Here is a 19,141-nt window from a genome sequence, read left to right on the forward strand (position 1 = left end):
AGAGGGATAGATAGATAGATAGATAGATAGATAGATAGATAGATAGATAGATTTGAAAGGCACTATATGATATGATAGATAGATAGATAGATAGACAGATAGATAGATAGATAGATTTGAAAGGCACTATATGATTGATAGATAGATAGATAGATAGATAGATGTGAAAGGCACTATATGATAGATAGATAGATAGATTGATAGATAGATAGATAGATAGATAGATAGATAGATAGATAGATAGATAGATCTGAAAGGCACTATATGATTGATAGATAGATACTAGTTAGCCAATAAAAGGTGTCATTTTGCTTGGCTTTTCTCTACATTCATAATGGCTAACATGGTACAGCACCCTAGTACTTATAGACATAAGTACAATTCCTAGAGTTCACATACTTTTTACTTGGACTGTAAACGTGAGGCGACGTGTGCTTCGTGAAAGGCGTCTGCAGTCGAGTCTTTAACCCCTGCAGATCGCAGTGACGTCTGAGCTCTCATGGAGGCTGCAGATTTCCAGTCAGCCACGTTCTTTATTCATAACCCACTGCTGTTGCTTTTATTTCAACTGGCCCACTTTTATTTTATTTTATTTTTTAGATTCAGATCCCCTACTTGTTTCATTTTCTTTAACCAGCAGCCAGTCAAAGAGAGACAACGTGAGTCAACAGCCGGCCAGCTAACTCGGGGGTCTCAAACGACCCTTCCCTTCTTAATTAGACGCCATTTCCTACAAGCTCACAGCACGGACCTCCACTGCCTTTGTTTTAATGGCGTTGCCTTTTTATTGTTTCTTTTTCTCTTAACAATAGCGAGGTCACTTTTGCCTTAGTGCTCCGTCTAGCAGGGGCAAACGCGGAGGCCTGGTGATTTGAGGCACAGCCACTCCAGCGGGTTTTGCTCTACACTGATGGTGATTTTCCTTTTATTTTTTTTGAGTACATTTCAAAATAAAAAAAAAAAATTCTTTAAAATTAGTCCTAAATAAAAGATAGAGCCAATTAAAAGTCCAAGATTTTCCCAACTTCTTTCACTTAAAAAAATGTTTAATGAAAGAGAGAAAAAGAAAAGAATAAGTGCAGCCTTGCGATGTTTGGAACTTTAAAAACATGATGACAAGACAGTAAGCATGAATTCATTCTTTTCCTTTGACATAATTAAAACAGACACGGAAACCAAACTGTCGCTTTCAGTTTCATTTCTCACCCTGTAAAAAAGAACGTCGAGAAACTCCGGCCTGCTTCACTCAACACTGCAATTCTTGAGTCGATGAAATGAAATGGAAAGAAAAAAAAAAAAGACGCAAATCTTAAAATGCAACTTGCAAGTCGGAGCAAACCTTGGAGAGGAAATAAAACCCTACAGGGCACAGCGTGGTCTCTAAACCGGAGAGCACAGACCTCATGAATTAGACCCCGATGTGAAGTGTGAATGCCTGGCCGGTGGGGCTGGACGTGCACAGTCAGTGTGCCAAGTCTGAAACACCCGGGCCAGGAGACAGAATTCATGAATGACAATGAAAATGACAAACGAGACCTGAGTCAGTGTCCCACAATTCCCTCTCATGTAGAAGCGCGTGTTTTCCGACTCCCGTGTTCCTTATGCTTGCGTCTTTTCTTCAGTCTTCTGCTTTCTGGATTTGAGAAACGGCTGATTAAAGACATCATGGAGCCTGCGAGCCTAATAAGCAACAGAAAGACAAACGGACAGAGTTAAGCAAGCAAACCAGTAGAGCTAACGCCAGTCTGGGTGCCAGCAGAACACATTCTGAGCTCCTGTACAAAGCAGGATGGCATCACAGATCACCTTGGCCGGACAGAATGGGGTTCCTTGTTTGAAAAATGTTTTAGGACCCTCATAGTAATCATTGCTTATGTTTTTTTTATTAAAAAGTGAATTCGTACAAAAAGGGAAACATAATGGACTGCACTTACAGTGCCCATAAAAAGTATTCACCTTAAAGTTTATCAGATTTTATTGTCAGCAGCCACACGTCCTGCACTTCAGATGTCATCCGCCTGACGCTAAGCATGTTTGAGATCAGCCAGTACTTGAATGGGAGACCATCTAGGAAAAGCTTGGGTTGCTTGGTGAGGCCAGCAGGGGGTGCTTACCCTGTGATCCGAGTGTGGACCCCAATGCCCCTGTGCAGTATAAATGCCCCCGTCTTTAGAGATGAGACATAAACCCGAGGTCCTGACTCTCTGTGGTCATTAAAAGGTCTGGGGTCATCTTTGTTAAAGAGTAGGATGTACCCTGATGTCCAGGAGAAACTGCCTGGTCATCCTGGCCTAATAATCATCCCCCTTCTTTAATTGGCCATCTCTTTAACCCTCCCCTTCACCACCTATTAACTAACGGGTGACTGGCGCTAAAAGGGCCACCACTGCGTCAGCCAGGTGGATGCTGCACATTGGTGGCTCCCCTCTCTCTGTCTTGAAAGTCGCTATATGAATGCAGCATCTTCTTCTATTGTTGTACAACATGGAATCCCAGTGGATTTCTTGACACTGTGAAAACAGAAGACAACTCTTTATTACAGTGGAAACTGATCTCCACAAGCTGGTTGTTAAATGTTAAATATGAGTGCAGGTTCTTATAACCCCCACAAGTTGAATTGAATTGGTGGATTCTCACGATTTCTTGTCTATCTGCCTATAGAAGAGTCTCAGTTAGTGACCTGTCTTGCTGTGTGTAAGTCATGGAGGGCACATGATTTTAAACCACACCTTACGTGCTCAATAGTATGAAAGTTATCATGCTCTATTAAATGTGCAGTGCCGTACATTTATTGCGCACTGAAGACAAAATAAAGCATCTTTTTCCATGTTACTCTCACTGTAACTTCTTTCAGCTGCTCCCGTTAGGAGCTGCCACAGCGGATCATCTTTTTCTATATTCCTCTCACTGCACCACTCAAGAGTATTTATATCACTGTATCGGAGTGTGAATCACAAATCTACAGCAGATGATTGGAAAGAGAATTATCAGGATACAGCATCAAGCACACGCTGCCTCAGCCTTGCAGTCTATTTGAACTGCCCTCATACATCAAACGCTTCAGAGCCTTTCCTGTGCGGTCCTCGCGGTTCACAAACAGTTCCATCCCAAGAACTCTAAACGCACTCCATCAGTCCATCAAGTGCTTCGTCTTGAACTGTTAGGACTTATAAGTACAATCACCCCACTGTAAACTTGCAATACAGTTATATTGCATAACCTGAGCCACTTTATAAAGCGCGTATTTACATATGATGACGATATCATTTTTAAGATGAAATGCAGCAAAATATGTTTATAATATTATACAGATAAAACTTTAACTTCATTTAAATAATCTATATTGTTAATAATCAAACATGTGTGGAGACGGTGTCGCAGAGTTAGCAACGAGCTGCCGCTCCGTTCACGGATTGTTCCTGTCTCGTGCTATATTCTTGCTGGGGCTGGCGTGACACTGGATGGAATAATTAACATTGTACTACAAAGATATTCCGATGTTCCTTAAAAGTTTTGAAGAATTGGCATTCTAAGCTTACATATGGCTTAACGTCTATTACAGAGCTGATTGTGTATTGGGAGAAAGAAAATGAAAGACAGGAATTGCAGGTTAGTACGTTTGAAAGAGACAGTACTGCTGCAATAAATTATTTCATCGAAGGTCGCGCACAATCACTGTGCCACCGTGTTCCCATGTTTAATAACGTGCTTTAACTCCTATCATCATGAAAATGATATCACGTATACATCTCAGTATTTTAGTTATTCAGAGAGCTGTAATATCACGAATGTAATGGATTCTGTGTTCGGTCGGAGGAAGAGAAAACCCAGAAGCACGTAGTGATTCACACACATAGATCACATAGAAGATCAAATACAAAACAAAGCATTTAACGTGCTACTTTAGTTACGAGTTTTTGAGAAACTAGTAAATTAAACGATTTAAAGATGAAGTTTATGATGTTCTACTTTAATGACAAAATAAACTACGTGATTAAAGTGGAAATTTCGAGATTAAAGTTGACATTTTGTACTTTTTTTCCCCCACTGTGTGCCTATTTTTTTTTTTCTCTGTACCCTAATAAACTTTCATATGACACTCAGACGGTGGGCTATGACTCACCTTTTCACAGCGACTTTGATATCTGACAACTTCTTTTTTATTTCAGGCACTGTGCGACTTTGTGAACTTGAGCTTTTGAGTTTCTCCGACACACTATGTCAATCGATCAACTTCCTTTTGTTGTTTATATCACTGTTTAAGCCAACAAATGGTACGTTTTTCTTTGCCTCCACTTGGTATTCGCTGAACTTCTTCTATTTTCCCCCGTGCCTTTGTCATTGCCTTTTCACAGAAGGCTGAGCTTAAGGGCTATTTATATTGATTTGCATATTCAAAGAGGTGTAATTCTGGGAGGAGTTGGGGTGGGGCAGCAGGCACGTGCGTTACTTTTCACGCTGACCGGGATTTATGGAGGGGAACAACGTGGAAGTTGGCGTTCGCACAGATTTATGCATCTGGATTTTTTTGTGTGTACGCACATTTCCACTTTTGTCCGTACGCCATGTTAGAGTGTGAATTCTACACACGGCGTTATGCATAAGGCCCCTGGTGATCGCGGTGTTCCTCCTCCTGGCTGAAGCTGAATGGGCAGTGCTAAACTCAGCAAAACGATTTGGAAAGCAGCAGGGTAACACGTTAAAAGAACGGTAAAACCTTGATTATCTGTCAGTCTCCATTAACCGTCAGGGAAAAAAAAAAATAAAAAACAACAATATTGCGCACGCCAGTGCCTACCCATTACTGTTACTGTACTACTAGCGGTGTGCGGTACTCTGTGGAGCTCTGCACCCTCCTTTGTGCCAGCACGTAGTGCTGTTCCCCATTTCCACATGTCAAGCTTCATTTTGAAATCACACAGTCAATTATGTTCCTTCAGTTTTAACAGTGTTTCGTAGCTTTTCCCTTTTGTTATAATTAAACTACTATACACTGTTAGGGACAATAAAGGTATGCCTGTGGTGTTGGAATTGTCACAAAGAAGTGAAATCGTTAAACGTTTACAAAACGGCGAAAGCGCTTCAAGTATTGCTTCAATTTACGGCACGATATAAGGCGTGATGCTGACAAAATTGAAAAACGTGTTGAAAATTGAAACTAACGGTAATGTTGATCTGTATTAATGTTAATGTATTAGTGTTAATGTTCTTAAAATTCTGTTAGATTTTGGTAATATACACTACTACTTCCACCCCCTGCTCGCTTTGCTCGCCCACCCCCAGGTTTGGTTAACTGGATATGCAATTTAAAGAAATTGTTATTTTCATGGGAATTGTTCCATATGCATTATTTTCACTTTTACTTTAAAACTTTGCAATTAACTTTTCTTCAAGATTGTATTAAATTTTGATTCCGTGTTTGGATTTTGACAACACAACGTATAACTACCTGTGAATGAATATCGTTGCTTTCTCTCTAATAAATAAAACAACTTTTTCAAATGTTTGTCCATGCTCTTTCTTCTTTGATTTGTCGTTGACGAGTCATCCAGAATGTATAAAATAAAATTTATAACAGCTGAGAGCGCAGGAAGCGTGTCTGCCAAAAGCATTCACACAACTGAGAGATGAGATGACCGAGGTCCTGATAGAAAATAGTTGTAAGTAGGGCGTCACTTGAATCTCATGTTAAAAGTCTCTGTCTCACGAGACTTCATACCGCACCAACGTTTTTGGAATCTTTTAATTCTCGCTGGCAACACGAATTAGTCAATCTACAAGTCTCTGACTTCAAGTTTAAATCCAAACAATATATTCAATCTTTTTTCGCTGTTCTGTTATTTCACTGAGCAATAATTTCCATTTGTTTGCGCTAATGTGATCTTTACTATCCTTTTTTTGAGACTTTCGAATTTTCATAATTTCATTATCTCTAACTTGCTCTCCTTGTGTACCATGCCAATGTTTTTGAATTCTTTACAACGTTCTACTTTGTCATCTACTCTTTGTCCTTAATTTCTGGCCCCGGGCCTGGTTAAATCGTTTTCTCACAGGACGTATGAACGCACGCTAAGGAGATGCGGTCGTATCAGCTGCTGGCGAGCTGCGAGTTCTGTTGTTGCGCTGCGCGTTGATCATTTAAAAGCCTGTACATTAGCTGTCCTTTTGTCTCACTGCCTTGTCTCGCAGGACGTTAAAGTGTCTTCTGAGAAGATCACGTCTCGTCTCCCTCCCAAGATTTTTTTTTTTTTTAGAATGGAGAGAGATTCAAGTGTTTCAATCAGAGCCATTGCCACCAGTGTATAAAATCAGCTGCTGGCCATGAAGTGTCCATTTACAAACATCTGTGAAACAAAGTGGGTCATTCTGAAGAGCTCAGGGACTTCAAGCCTGGTACTGTGACAGGGATGCCACACCTTTGCAATAAGACGGTTTGTGAAATTTCATTCCTGCTAGATATCCACGGTCAACTGTAAGGGATATTATTGGAAAGTAGAAGCATTTAGGAACAGCAGCAGCTAAGCCACAAAATGGAAGACCATGTAAAGTCACAGAGCGGGGTCAACGACTGCTAAGGTGCATGCTGATGATTCCATAGCTGAAGACTTCCAAACTTCCACTGGCATTAACTGTATGACAGGAGCTTCATAGAAGGGGTTTCTATGGTCAAGCAGCTCCATGCAGACCTTACATCACCAAGTCTAATCACAAGTGCCAGATGGAGTGGCGTAAAGCACAACGCCACTGGACTGCAGAGCAGTGAAACATGTTCTATGGCGTGACACCTCACACTTCTCTGTCTGGCAGTCATATGGGCGAGTCTGGGTTTGGTGGGAGCCAGGAAAACATTGACTGCCTGACTGCACTGTGCCCACTGTGAAGTTTGGTAGAGGAGGGATAATGGTGTGGGCTGTTTGTCAGGGTCTGGGCTTGGCCACTTACTTCCAGTGAAGGGTAATCTTAATCTTTTAACGTTTTTGGACAACGCTATACTTCCAACTTTGTGGAAACAGTTTTTTGAAGGCCCATTTCAGCATGACTGTGCCCCAGTGCACAAAGCAAGGTCCATAAAGAGTGGAAGAACTTGAGTGGCCCGCACAGAGCACTGACCTCAACCCCACCTAACACCTTTGGGATGAACTGGAATGGAGACCTTCTCATCCAACATCAGTGCCTGACCTCAAACATAATGAATGGGCACAGTGGTTCTATGGTCTGATCAGACAAAATCCTGAACCATACATTGCCAGCAACAATACAGCATCCTCACTGTGAAGCACAGCAATAGGTAGCAGCGTCAGGTTGTGCGAATGCTTTTCTGCAGCAGGCCCTGGAAAGCTTGTGAGAAGAAAATGAATTCTGAAAAAATATGAGGACATCTTGGAAGAAAACCTGAGGCAAGATGCCTGCACTTTGGGAGAAGATCTGTGTTTGAGCAACACAACTAACCCAAGAGTAAACCTAAAGCTACACAGGAATGGCTTCAGGATGACAGTGTTAATGGCATGGAGCAAGTGACAAGAGTCCAGATCTCAATCCAATGGAACGTCTGTGGCTGGCCACTCATGATCTCCATGCTACCTGAGAAGAGTTTGAGCAGCCTGGCAAAGAAGAAAGGTGAATAAATGTCAAAGCTAACAGAGAGAGAGACAGAGAGAGTGACAGGCCTGTGCGCTCACACACACACACAGACACTCATAGCGGTCAGGGCTACTGAAAACTGACTTGAGATTAATTATTTCGTGTTTCCGATTTGTGATTGATTTAGACCACTTTGCAGAGATCTTTTTTCACTTTGACATTAAAGAGTCTTTTTCTGCTGATCAGTATCAATAAAAGCCAAATTAAATCCACTGAGACTCAATGCTGTATACTAATAAATGTGGAAACTTCAGGGGATGGATACCTTGTTTTGTAATAAGCAATGTAATGAAGGCTTCCCTCTTTAGTTCTTACCAGGCCTTCTGCTTTACATGTAGAGCACTTGGGTTACAATAATGGAGATGACGGCCAACTTAGAAACACCACCAAGTAGACCTTCTGTGGTTCAGCGTTACCTCGTGTGTATGGCGGTTCAATGGAGATCTTTAACTGTCACTTCACTGCTATAGTTATGATATACTGGAGGTACACTTTGAACTCACCTTCTGTGGTCCGAGTCCTGGGCAGAGGGTCAGTTCTTCTTTAGATGCAGTCATGATTCTTTTCAAGGACTATGAATAAAAAAGAAATAAATATGGTTTTATTACTCACACAGACCTTCACACTAGTCCCAGGGTGGTCATCTGGCCCAGGACTGAAGATTCATGATGGGTCCTTTTCCTAATGACCTGAGCTTTAGTTCCTCTTGCAGACTCTATAGTCTTCTTTTCTTCTTTGTGATTTCTGGCTGGCTCTGTCCTACTATATTTATACTTAACAACCACTTGACAATAATAATAATACATTTTATTTATATAGCCCTTTTCCCATGCTCAAGGCACTTCTTATTATATCGTCGACATTAGGGGTCTTGTGTGCAGCCGATTGATGGCCTAGCAGTTAAAGCTGCTACTGCTGTTTCACAGCTCGGAGGCCCCTCAACTTGATTCCCATTGTACGTGCTTTGCACAATTTCTCCCCACGTCTGTGCAGGGCTTCTTTGGGGTCTTGTCACCACAGGACTACATCATTCAAGGACGGTTTTGGACATGGTCTGTTCTGAAATGGCAGAAGCAAGTCGAGATATTTCTCCCCGGTCATTACAAACTGGATGGATATTGGACAGCTTTTCTGCACGTTCATTTCAGGACCATTACCACTTACAGCACTCAGTTTAATGGTAAATTCTAGTCTTAAAAGAATACACACAAACTAAAAAAAGAATTTTCCATATGTTACTAACCCCTCGTTGTTTGTAGAAAATTTTTTAACCTTTTGTTTTCATGAAGAATGGCCCCAACTAATTTTTTTGATATAATAGGGGTCTATGGTGACCAACACTGGACAAGAGCAAATGAGATTAAGAAGTCCATCAAAAATGTTAGCCCTGCTCGTGTAGCCGCAGGTGTGTAAGGTGAGTTCAAGCGCGGGTAAAACACGGGCCGAAAGAAATCTCTCAGTCCAAAGTTTTGTTTTAAAATATTTAGTCAAAATTCAAAGCAAACAATCCACACAAGCATAAAGAAAAAAAAAAAGTTGTTACACACGTAGAATAAAAGGCAAAAAAAAAAAAGAAAAACGTATCTTCTCTAAACGTAGCTTTTCTTGTAAAACTTTAGTTGTTTCTATACTTAAAGATTCTTAATTTCCTTCTTCTTCTGTTCGCTTTAAACACACGGCGTGACACTTTTAATTAAGTGCTTTGTCTTACATGTTACTTGACACACAAAGCACGCACACAAGGCATGCAAGGCCCGGTTTAAAACTGTGTGCCCTCTACCCCTTACACATGACAAGGCTGATCACTAACTGAGAATAATGTTTAGTCAGAGGAGTTAGAAAGAGCCAGAATAGACCACTTGAATTCTACTTATGGGGGTTATAGGAACCTCCCATTGATATCATTTAGTAAAACATTTATGATTCTTATGTAACTAGAAAATGGCTCTTACAGCTCAGGTCTCATACTCCACATGTTAAGTCATCCAGTTGTTTGACCACAATGCCCCAAACGTGGATTTTTAACAAACCACCTCCAGCATTTGTCCCTGTGGACGCCTATTATATTAAAATATTTTGCTATCTCTGCATGAAACATGATGTTTTTTTTTTTCTCGGCCATCACTACAGATTACGTGTGGTCAGTAACATATAAACAAGTTTTGTTTTTCGGTGGAGTTTTCTTTTAAGGCTATTCAACAACCACTGCATGAGTGCACCTTCCATCTGATGTTACACATTATGTCTGCCGAGGTCGCGAGTCTGTGGCAGATACGCCAAGTAAACGTGGAAGAAACTTCAGATCTCAGCTTGATGTTATTTTAGACGGTCTTGGCGAGTAAGACTCACAAGCTTGTTGGGCTGAATGACCTGCTCTCGTCACCATTTTTCTAATTTTGTTTAGTCATTCTGCTGTCTGCTCTGACCATAGTGTGGGTGTAGCTTTTGTATAAAAAAAAAAAAACATTTCCACCTGGGGGACAAATAAAGTTCATTCATTGGCTTTCTTTTTTTAAGTCTGTCTGTCTGTGTCTGTCTGTCTGTCTACACGTGACAATAAACCTGAACTTTCAAGTGTGAACAACACCCTGGGCCATTCAATGAGAAATCCCCTCTAGAGGCGGTCATGGTTACCTTTAATGATTATTATTGAGTATGTAACTAAATTGATTCTTTACTCACATATGCAGTCATGGCTGAAATTATCAGCACCCCTTGAATTTTCCCAGAAAACTGTTGCAATTCCAAATGTTCTGGTATACACGTTTATTCCCTTTATGTGCATTGGAACAACACAAAAAAAACAGAGAAACAAAGCCAAACCTGACATCAAGTCACACAGAACTCCAAAAATGGGCCGGACAAAATTATTGGCACCTTTTCCAAATTGTGGGTAAATCGTTTTATTTCAAGCACATGATGCTCGTTTGAACTCACCTGTGGTAAGAAACTGGTGCTGGCAATACAGCAATCACACCTGAAGCCAGTTAAAATGGAGACAAGCTGACTGAACCTTTGTGTTGTGTGCCTGAATGTGCCACACTAAGCATGGAGAACAGAAAGAAGAGCAGAGAATTGTCTGAGGACTTGAGAACAAAAATTGTGGAAGAATATCAACAACCTCAAGACTACAAGTCCATCTCCAGAGATCTTCGTGTTCCTCTGCCCACTGTGCGCAACTTAATCAAGACGTTCACAACACATGGCACTGTAGCTGATCTCCCTGGACGTGGACGGAAGAGAAAAATCGATAAAAGACTGCAATGAAGGAGAGTCTGAATGGTGGATAAACAGCCCAATCAACTTCAAAACGTATTCAAGATGTTCTGCAGACTCAGGGTGCCACAGTGTCAGCTCGAACTATCCGTCGACATCTGAACGAAATGAAACGCTTTGGCAGGAGAGCCAGGAGGACCCCACTGCTGACACAGAAACATAAAAAGCCAGACTGGAGTTTGCCAAAATGTACTTGAGGAAGCCAAAATCCTTCTGGGTGCATGTCTTGTGGACAGATGAGACCAAGGTAGAGCTATTTGGTAAAGCTCATCATTCTACGGTTTACAGGAAACGGAATGAGGCCTACGAAGAAAAGAACAACACAGTAGCTACAGTCAAACATGGTGGAGGGTCTGAGATGTTTTGCTGGCTCTGGATGCCTTGACTGTGTGCAAGGCATCATGAAATCTGAAGACTACCAAAAGATATTGGGGCCCAGTGTCAGAGGTCATGGGTGTTCCAGCAGGACAACGACCCCAAACATACCTCTAAAAGCACCCAGAAATGGTTGAAGACAAAGCGCTGGAGAGTTCTGAAGTGACCAGCAATGAGTCCGGATCTAAATCCGATTGAACACTTATGGAGAGATCTCAAAATTGCTGTTGGGAGAAGGCGCCCTTCAAATCTGAGAGACTTCGAGCAGTTTGCAACAGAAGAGAGGTCGGACATTACAGTTGAGAGGTGTCACAAGCTTGTTGATGGTTACAGAAAGCGCTCGATTTCAGTTATTTTTTCCAAAGGGCGTGCAACCAAATATTGAGTTGTGGGTGCCAATAATTTTGTCCAGTCTGGTTTTTGAGTTTTGTGTGACATGATGTCAGGTTTGGCTTTTTTTCCTCTGTTTTTGTGTGTTGTTCCAATGCACATAAAGGAAATAAACACGTGTATACCAAAACATTTGGAATTGCAACAATTTTCTGGGAGAAACGGTGCATTTTCTGGCAAAATTCCAGGGGTGCCGATAATTTCGGCCATGACTGTATACATACACACTTGTACCTGTATGGCCAGCTGACCTGGAACAGAAGACTCAAATGTGCCTTTTCCCTCAATGTGACTTATCCCAATATGTTTATAACATACAATATGTATTAGAGCAGCATTACAAAAAAAGTAGACAGCAGTAGTGGCCTAGTGGTTACTACTAATCCTCAACTCCTGGCTTGGGCACTTGCTCTGCAGAATTTCTCCCCATGTCTGTTCTGGGCATCTTTGGACACAACGTGTGGCATGTTACTCTGGCTGCCCAGCTTCAACCGTCCCTGTATGAGTAAGTGTTGTTTGTCCCACCCTTGCAAAGTCCCTGCCTTGAACCTAAGGCTGTCAGAATATGCTTTGACTCCCTATCATCCTGTAATGGATAGAGCTGGGTTGGAAAACTGATGGATGAATGTATTATAGAGCCTGGCAAGCACAGTCTCATTTCAGGACCATTGCCAGCTGCACCACTTGATTTAAACACAGTCAGTACCTGCAGGTCGTAAGGTTACTCAATAGTCACTCACGCTGACCAGACCTGACATGGTTTCCTTGTGTCTGTCATCTGCTGGTATGCTGTATGGACTTTGTGCTACTGTCCTGCTGTCACAAGTCTGAGGCAAACATGCTAGCAAAAAATCCCACTGGACTTGGACACTTGAAAATAAACTTGAATTATTTAAAAACATGAACAATGCTCTGGGTTTTGTCAGTGGGAAGTTCACTGCATAAAATAAGGTGAATTGCTACTCTCACGGCCCCATAATCCAAAAGGAATGTACTGTAGCTTAAGGTCTTGTCACCTTACAGGAACTTTCTGGTGACTTGAAGTTGGAGATTTCCTTTACATCATATCTCGGTGCATCAGGTGCAGTCACAGCCAGTCACGTAAGTTAACGTGCTCAGCAATTCAGCTCGACCAGTATACAGCCCATCCCACAACTCATCGTTTTGGATTCTGTGTGCAGAATGACAACCAATAAATGTGTACCCTGAATACGTATCATGAATGCAGGTTTTGTGATCCTGACAAACAGAAGAAAGACTCCTCTGTCTGATGTCATGTGTTTTATGTACCACGAACGAATGGATGGGGAAGGAGAAGAAATTTCCATAAAGCCTTCTCATGTGCATCAGCTCCATCAGTCAGTACTTTATCGGCAAACTTGTGACAGTCTGTGTTGTGATGTGAGATTTTGCATATAAGTTGATAAATATTTTGTATGTCTTTATTTGTAACTTAGGCAAAGCAAATGTAATATTAATGTTACATTAGTGAGAAGCATTCATGTTTACAACCCCAACCAATCCACCCCCCACCCCAAACCAGGACGGAGTCTATTTGAATTTTATGACAGGATTTGAGAGAAGTGCCTCATTCCAGTTTGGCAAGTGTTTCTCTGATAAAGTCTCTCTCTCAACCCCCCCACAGGAAAGCCAGGCTGCCTACCTGCCAAGCTTCGGTGTTTGGGGGTCGGGGTGCAGGTGTGAAGGTGTTCTATTCCCCCATTGGTCTGAAGTATGGCTGTTTGGAACTGGCTTGTATCAAAAGCCTTTAAGTACCACGACACCCTATTGGCTCTAGGGGTTGGACAGAAAACCTATAAATCTGCTCACTCCCTCACTAAACTGATGCATGAACTGAAAAGGACAACACAATGAAGAGCACAGCTCGGCAGCCATATTAAGACAGGCATGCAGCTCACCACAAATGAACTGGAGATATTTTTAAGTAACTAGCAAGTCTGTGTGCCGCCTGAAACTACACATCAACATTTATCAGTATGTACTTTGCAAATTTTTATTATTTATGGATATTACCAATATTACATTGTTTAAATTGTAACTTAACTGCTGCTTGCCTTTTACTACACCTAATTGTCTGAGGTAATAGATGTAGAAGGGAAGGTGGGGAGACATTATAAAGTACAATACCTTATAAACAGTGCTAAGTCTGGGAGATCTGAGGCATTCTGACAAAGGCTACACATTAATAAAACGAAAGGGGAAAGTAGAGTAAAATATTATTCTCCCAAAACAAAACAGTTTGGAAATGTGAAACTGTGTGGAAAGTCATCATAGACACATCCCCTGCGATTTCTAGTTGTGTACTCTGACAAACTCTGGCAAAGTGTTCTGCAATTACAGTCATCAAGTGTGACACCCCTACTGGCTAGACGTCATGTAATGTTAGTTTAGTTTCATGAATGACTGGTAGTGCGAGTGTTTCACAAAGGAAGGGCCCTGCAATACACTGGCACCTCGTCCAGGGCTGTTTTCCTGCCTTGTCCCTGATGCCCAGGCCAAGTACCATTACAACAATAACATTTATTTCCACGGCACATTTTCATACAAATAATGGAGCTCAAAGTGCTTTGCATGATAAAGAAAGAGAAAAAAGGACAAAGTAAGAATTAAAATAAGAGAACACTAATTAACATTGAATAAAAGTAAGGGCCGATGGCCTGGGAGGACAGAAAAAACAAACAGTTTTGAAACAGTGCAGTTTTGGTCTCCAGGCTACAAAAAGGACATAGCAGCACTAGAAAAGGTCCAGAGAAGAGCGACTAGGCTGATTCCAGGTCTACAGGGGTTGAATTATGAGGAAAGATTAAAAGAGCTGGGCCTTTACAGTTTAAGCAAAAGAAGATTAAGAGGTGACATGATTGAAGTGTTTAAAATTATGAAGGGAATTAGTACAGTGGATCGAGACTTGTATTTTAAAATGAGCTCATCAAGAACACGGGGACACAGTTGGAAACTTGTTAAGGGTAAATTTCGCACAAACATTAGGAAGTTTTTCTTTACACAAAGAACGATAGACACTTGGAATAAGTTACCAAGTAGTGTGGTAGACAGTAAGACGTTAGGGACTTTCAAAACTCGACTTGATGTTTTCTTGGAGGAAGCAAGTGAATAGGACTGGCGAGCTTTGTTGGGCTGAATGGCCTGTTCTCGTCTAGATTGTTCTAATTGTTCTAATTGTTCTAAAAAACAAAACTGTCTGGAGAGAAAAAATAAAATCTGCAGGGGGTCCAAGGCCAAGAGACCACCAAGCCCCCTCTACCTAACATAAATTACATTAACCTTAGTGCCTTGTCTCTCGTTAAAGATGTGTAGGTGCTTTCAACCTATACTCAGTGTTTTGATGTGGGATTTTTCATATAACTTGATAAATGTTTTGTATGTCTTTATTTATAATTTAGGCAAACCAATGTCATTCAGTGTTACTGGTGAGAGGTATTCATGTTTGCCCCCCCAAAGTTTACGACTTTTCTTTGTAATTTTACGACAGGATTTGGGGGTATGTGTCTTAAACCAGTTTGATGAGTAGTTCTTTGCTAAAGTCTTTTCTCCCATCCCCCACACAAAGCCAGGTTATTGTAATATATGGTCTTGGGGGGGAAGGAGATAAGATGTTCTATTTCTCCCATTGGTCTGAGGTATGGCTGTTTGGATTGGCTTGTCTCAGAGGCCTTCAAGTACTATGATATCCTATTGGCTGTAGGGAGTTGGACAGAAAACCTATAAATTTGCTTACTCAACCACATTCTCTCTCTCTAACCAACATATGATGAAGAAGTATCTCTCTTGCTAGTCTGTGATGATGAAGACAACACAATGAAGAGCACAGCTCAGCAGCCATATTGAACAGACATGCGGCTGAAAGCTGAGCACCAACGATGCCTTAACTAGAGACATTTGAAGTAACTACGAGTCTGTGTGCCACCTGAGCTACACATCACCATTTGATCAGGCTGCCAATATTCAAATGTACTTTGCATTTTGTTATTATTTATGAATATTATCAGTAATACATTATTTTATGTGTAACTTAACTCCTGCTTGTCTTTATACTACATCTAATTGCCTGAGGTTATAGATATAGAAGGGAAGGTGGGGAGAAGTTATATACAGTGGTAAGTCTGTGAGATTAGGCATTCTAAGGCTACATATTAATAATACAATAGGGGACAGTAGAGCAATACATATATTACTCTACCAAGATAAAACACTCAGTGAAGTGAATAAGTACAATAACTAAAGCTTTTATTTTTTGTAACCCGTTTCAGATCCTTTTGTTTAACCCTGTTTGGAAGGCAGCAAACAGCAGCAGTTTCACTGAGGAGAGTCGTTCATCCCTTTGCGGTTTGCCCATAGAACTGCCTTTCAGGATAACTTAATTCAAGGGCAGCATTCTCTGTCATGTCATAGAGCTACTAAAGAGCTAAATTCATTCTAATACCTAAACAGTATAAAATGGCATCCACTCTAAGGTGTCTAACATATTAAACCCGCAGGATACATAATGTAACGTTTTTCATATCATTTCATGCATAGTGTGTGCACGTATACAGAAAGACGAGAAGCTCTGCTCACCATACAGGGCAAGAGAATGGAGACTCCATGTCAGGCTGTCATGAGTGGAGGTAAACCATTTGGCCCGAGCACAACAGTGGCATTTGAGGGTGGCAAGTGGGGCGACCGCCCAAGGGGGCCCCACTTTTGAGGTTCATGTGTCCCCGTTCAAGCAGATTTGTCAATTTACATCCTCCAGTTATATTTTGATAAAGTCCGAATGTTATGTTGCAAAAAATGTAGCTGAATACTGCAATGAGAAATAACTGAGAATAACTGTGAGGAAAAAAATACACCAGGACCAGCTCCACAAAGACTGAGACATAGCAAGACAAAGCAAAGTGACAGAACTAGGAGAGCAAAAATGGGATTGGAAACCAAAAACAAAGAGACAAGAATGAGAAGATGGGGGCAAAACTACAAACCTGTAGCAGTAGGGGACAACTTGAGGAAGAAACCAAATACGCTAAAGGAAAACCATCTTTTGAAGTGCATTCTTTGAGAGATAACGCATACTATGACTATCACATGGATGGAGATATATATATACCCTATATTATATATTATATATATATATATATATATATATATATATATATATATATATATATATATATATATATATATATATAGATCTATCTTTATCTATCTATAGATATAGATCTACACAGCTATAGACAGATATATATGTATATTTATCCATACCTATTTATATCTAATACAAACCGGATTCCAAAAAAGTTGGGACACTAAACAAATTGTGAATAAAAACTGAATGCAATGATGTGGAGATGGCAAATGTCAATATTTTATTTGTAATAGAACGTAGATGACAGATCAAACGTTTAATCCAAGTAAATGTATCATTTTAAAGGAAAAATATCTTGATTCAAAATTTCACGGTGTCAACAAATCCCAAAAAAGTTGGGACAAGTAGCAATAAGAGGCTGGAAAAAGTAAATTTGAGCATAACGAAGAGCTGGAAGACCAATAAACACTAATTAGGTCAATTGGCAACATGATTGGGTATAAAAAGAGCTTCTCAGAGTGGCAGTGTCTCTCAGAAGCCAAGATGGGTAGAGGATCACCACTTCCCACAATGTTGCGCAGAAAGATAGTGGAGCAATATCAGAAAGGTGTTACCCAGCGAAAAATTGTAAAGACTTTGCATCTATCATCATCAACTGTGCATAACATCATCCGAAGATTCAGAGAATCTGGAACAATCTCTGTGCGTAAGGGTCAAGGCCATAAAACCATACTGGATGCCCGTGATCTCCGGCCCTTAAACGACACTGCACCACAAACAGGAATGCTACTGTAAAGGAAATCACAGAATGGGCTCAGGAATACTTCCAGAAACCATTGTCAGTGAACACAATCCACCGTGCCATCCACCGTTGCCAGCTGAAACTCTACAGTGCAAAGAAGAAGCCATTTCTAAGCAAGATCCACAAGCTCAGGCGTTGTCACTGGGCCAGGGATCATTTAAAATGGAGTGTGGCAAAATAGAAGACTGTTCTGTGGTCAGACGAGTCACGATTCGAAGTTCTTTTTGGAAATCTGGGACGCCATGTCATCCGGACCAAAGAGGACAAGGACAACCCAAGTTGTTATCAACGCTCAGTTCAGAAGCCTGCATCTCTGATGGTATGGGGTTGCATGAGTGCGTGTGGCATGGGCAGCTTGCATGTCTGGAAAGGCACCATCAATGCAGAAATATATATTCAGGTTCTAGAACAACATATGCTCCCATCCAGACGTCATCTCTTTCAGGGAAGACCCTGCATTTTTCAACAAGATAATGCCAGACCCCATTCTGCATCAATCACAACATCATGGCTGTGTAGGAGAAGGATCAGGGTACTGAAATGGCCAGTCTGCAGTCCAGATCTTTCACCTATAGAGAACATTTGGCGCATCATAAAGAGGAAGGTGCGACAAAGAAGGCCCAAGACGATTGAACAGTTAGAGGCCTGTATTAGACAAGAATGGGAGAGCATTCCTATTTCTAAACTTGAGAAACTGGTCTCCTCGGTCCCCAGACGTCTGTTGAGTGTTGTAAGAAGAAGGGGAGATGCCACACAGTGGGGAAAATGGCCTTGTCCCAACTTTTTTGGGATTTGTTGAAATTCTGAATCAACATATCTTTCCCTTAAAATGATACATTTTCTCAGTTTAAACTTTTGTTCCGTGATTTATGTTCTATTTTACAAGTTGGCACCTCCACATCATTGCATTCAGTTTTTATTCACAATTTGTATAGTGTCCCAACTTTTTTGGAATCCGGTTTGTATATCCATCTCACTGCAGATGGTGTATCTGTACATCGTTCTACAATTCAGCACATCTGTATGGCAGGGTGATGAGAGAGAAGCCCTTTCTGCACTCACGCCACAAACAGAGTCACTTGTTGTATGGAAATGCTCATGCCCAGAGGGGACTCGGCGGTCCCGTGGCCTGGATCCCTTCAGATTTTATTTTTTTCTCCAGCCGTCTGGAGTTTTTTTTTTTCTGTCCACCCTGGTCATCGGACCTTACTCCTTTTCTATGTTAACTAATGTTGTCTTATTTTAATTTCTTATTTTGTCTTTTATTTTTCTATTCTTCATTATGAAAAGCACTTTGAGCTACTTTTTGTATGAAAATGTGCTATATAAAAAATGTTGTTGATGTTGTATTTAGACAAGCCAGATTCATTTGGGAACAAAGTGCTTTGGACTGACGAGACACAAATGGAGTTACTTGATCAGAACAAAATGCACTTTGCATGGCGGAAGAAGAACACCGCATTCCAAGATAAACACCTGCTACCTCCTGTCAGATTTGGTGGAGGTCCCATCATGCTGTGTGGCCAGTTCAGGGACTGCGGCCCTTGTTAAAGTCG

At 41.0% G+C, this 19,141-nt stretch overlaps 1 protein-coding gene across 1 annotated transcript in view; it reads right to left on the reverse strand.

Annotated features, from left to right (window-relative positions):
- Window positions 1-1,025: 1,025 nt before the first annotated feature.
- ercc1 (excision repair cross-complementation group 1) overlaps window positions 1,026-19,141 on the reverse strand; it is a 48,787-nt gene continuing 30,671 nt past the window's right edge. Inside the window, exons 8-9 of the mRNA XM_039745959.1 lie at window positions 8,145-8,213; window positions 1,026-1,680 (exon numbers count right to left, since the gene is read on the reverse strand). Of these exons, the coding sequence (XP_039601893.1) occupies window positions 1,600-1,680; window positions 8,145-8,213 (150 nt within the window). The 3' untranslated portion in view covers window positions 1,026-1,599. The remainder of the gene's footprint in view (window positions 1,681-8,144; window positions 8,214-19,141) is intronic.

Source organism: Polypterus senegalus, chromosome 2 (assembly GCF_016835505.1).
Source record: "Polypterus senegalus isolate Bchr_013 chromosome 2, ASM1683550v1, whole genome shotgun sequence".
NCBI lineage: Eukaryota > Metazoa > Chordata > Cladistia > Polypteriformes > Polypteridae > Polypterus > Polypterus senegalus.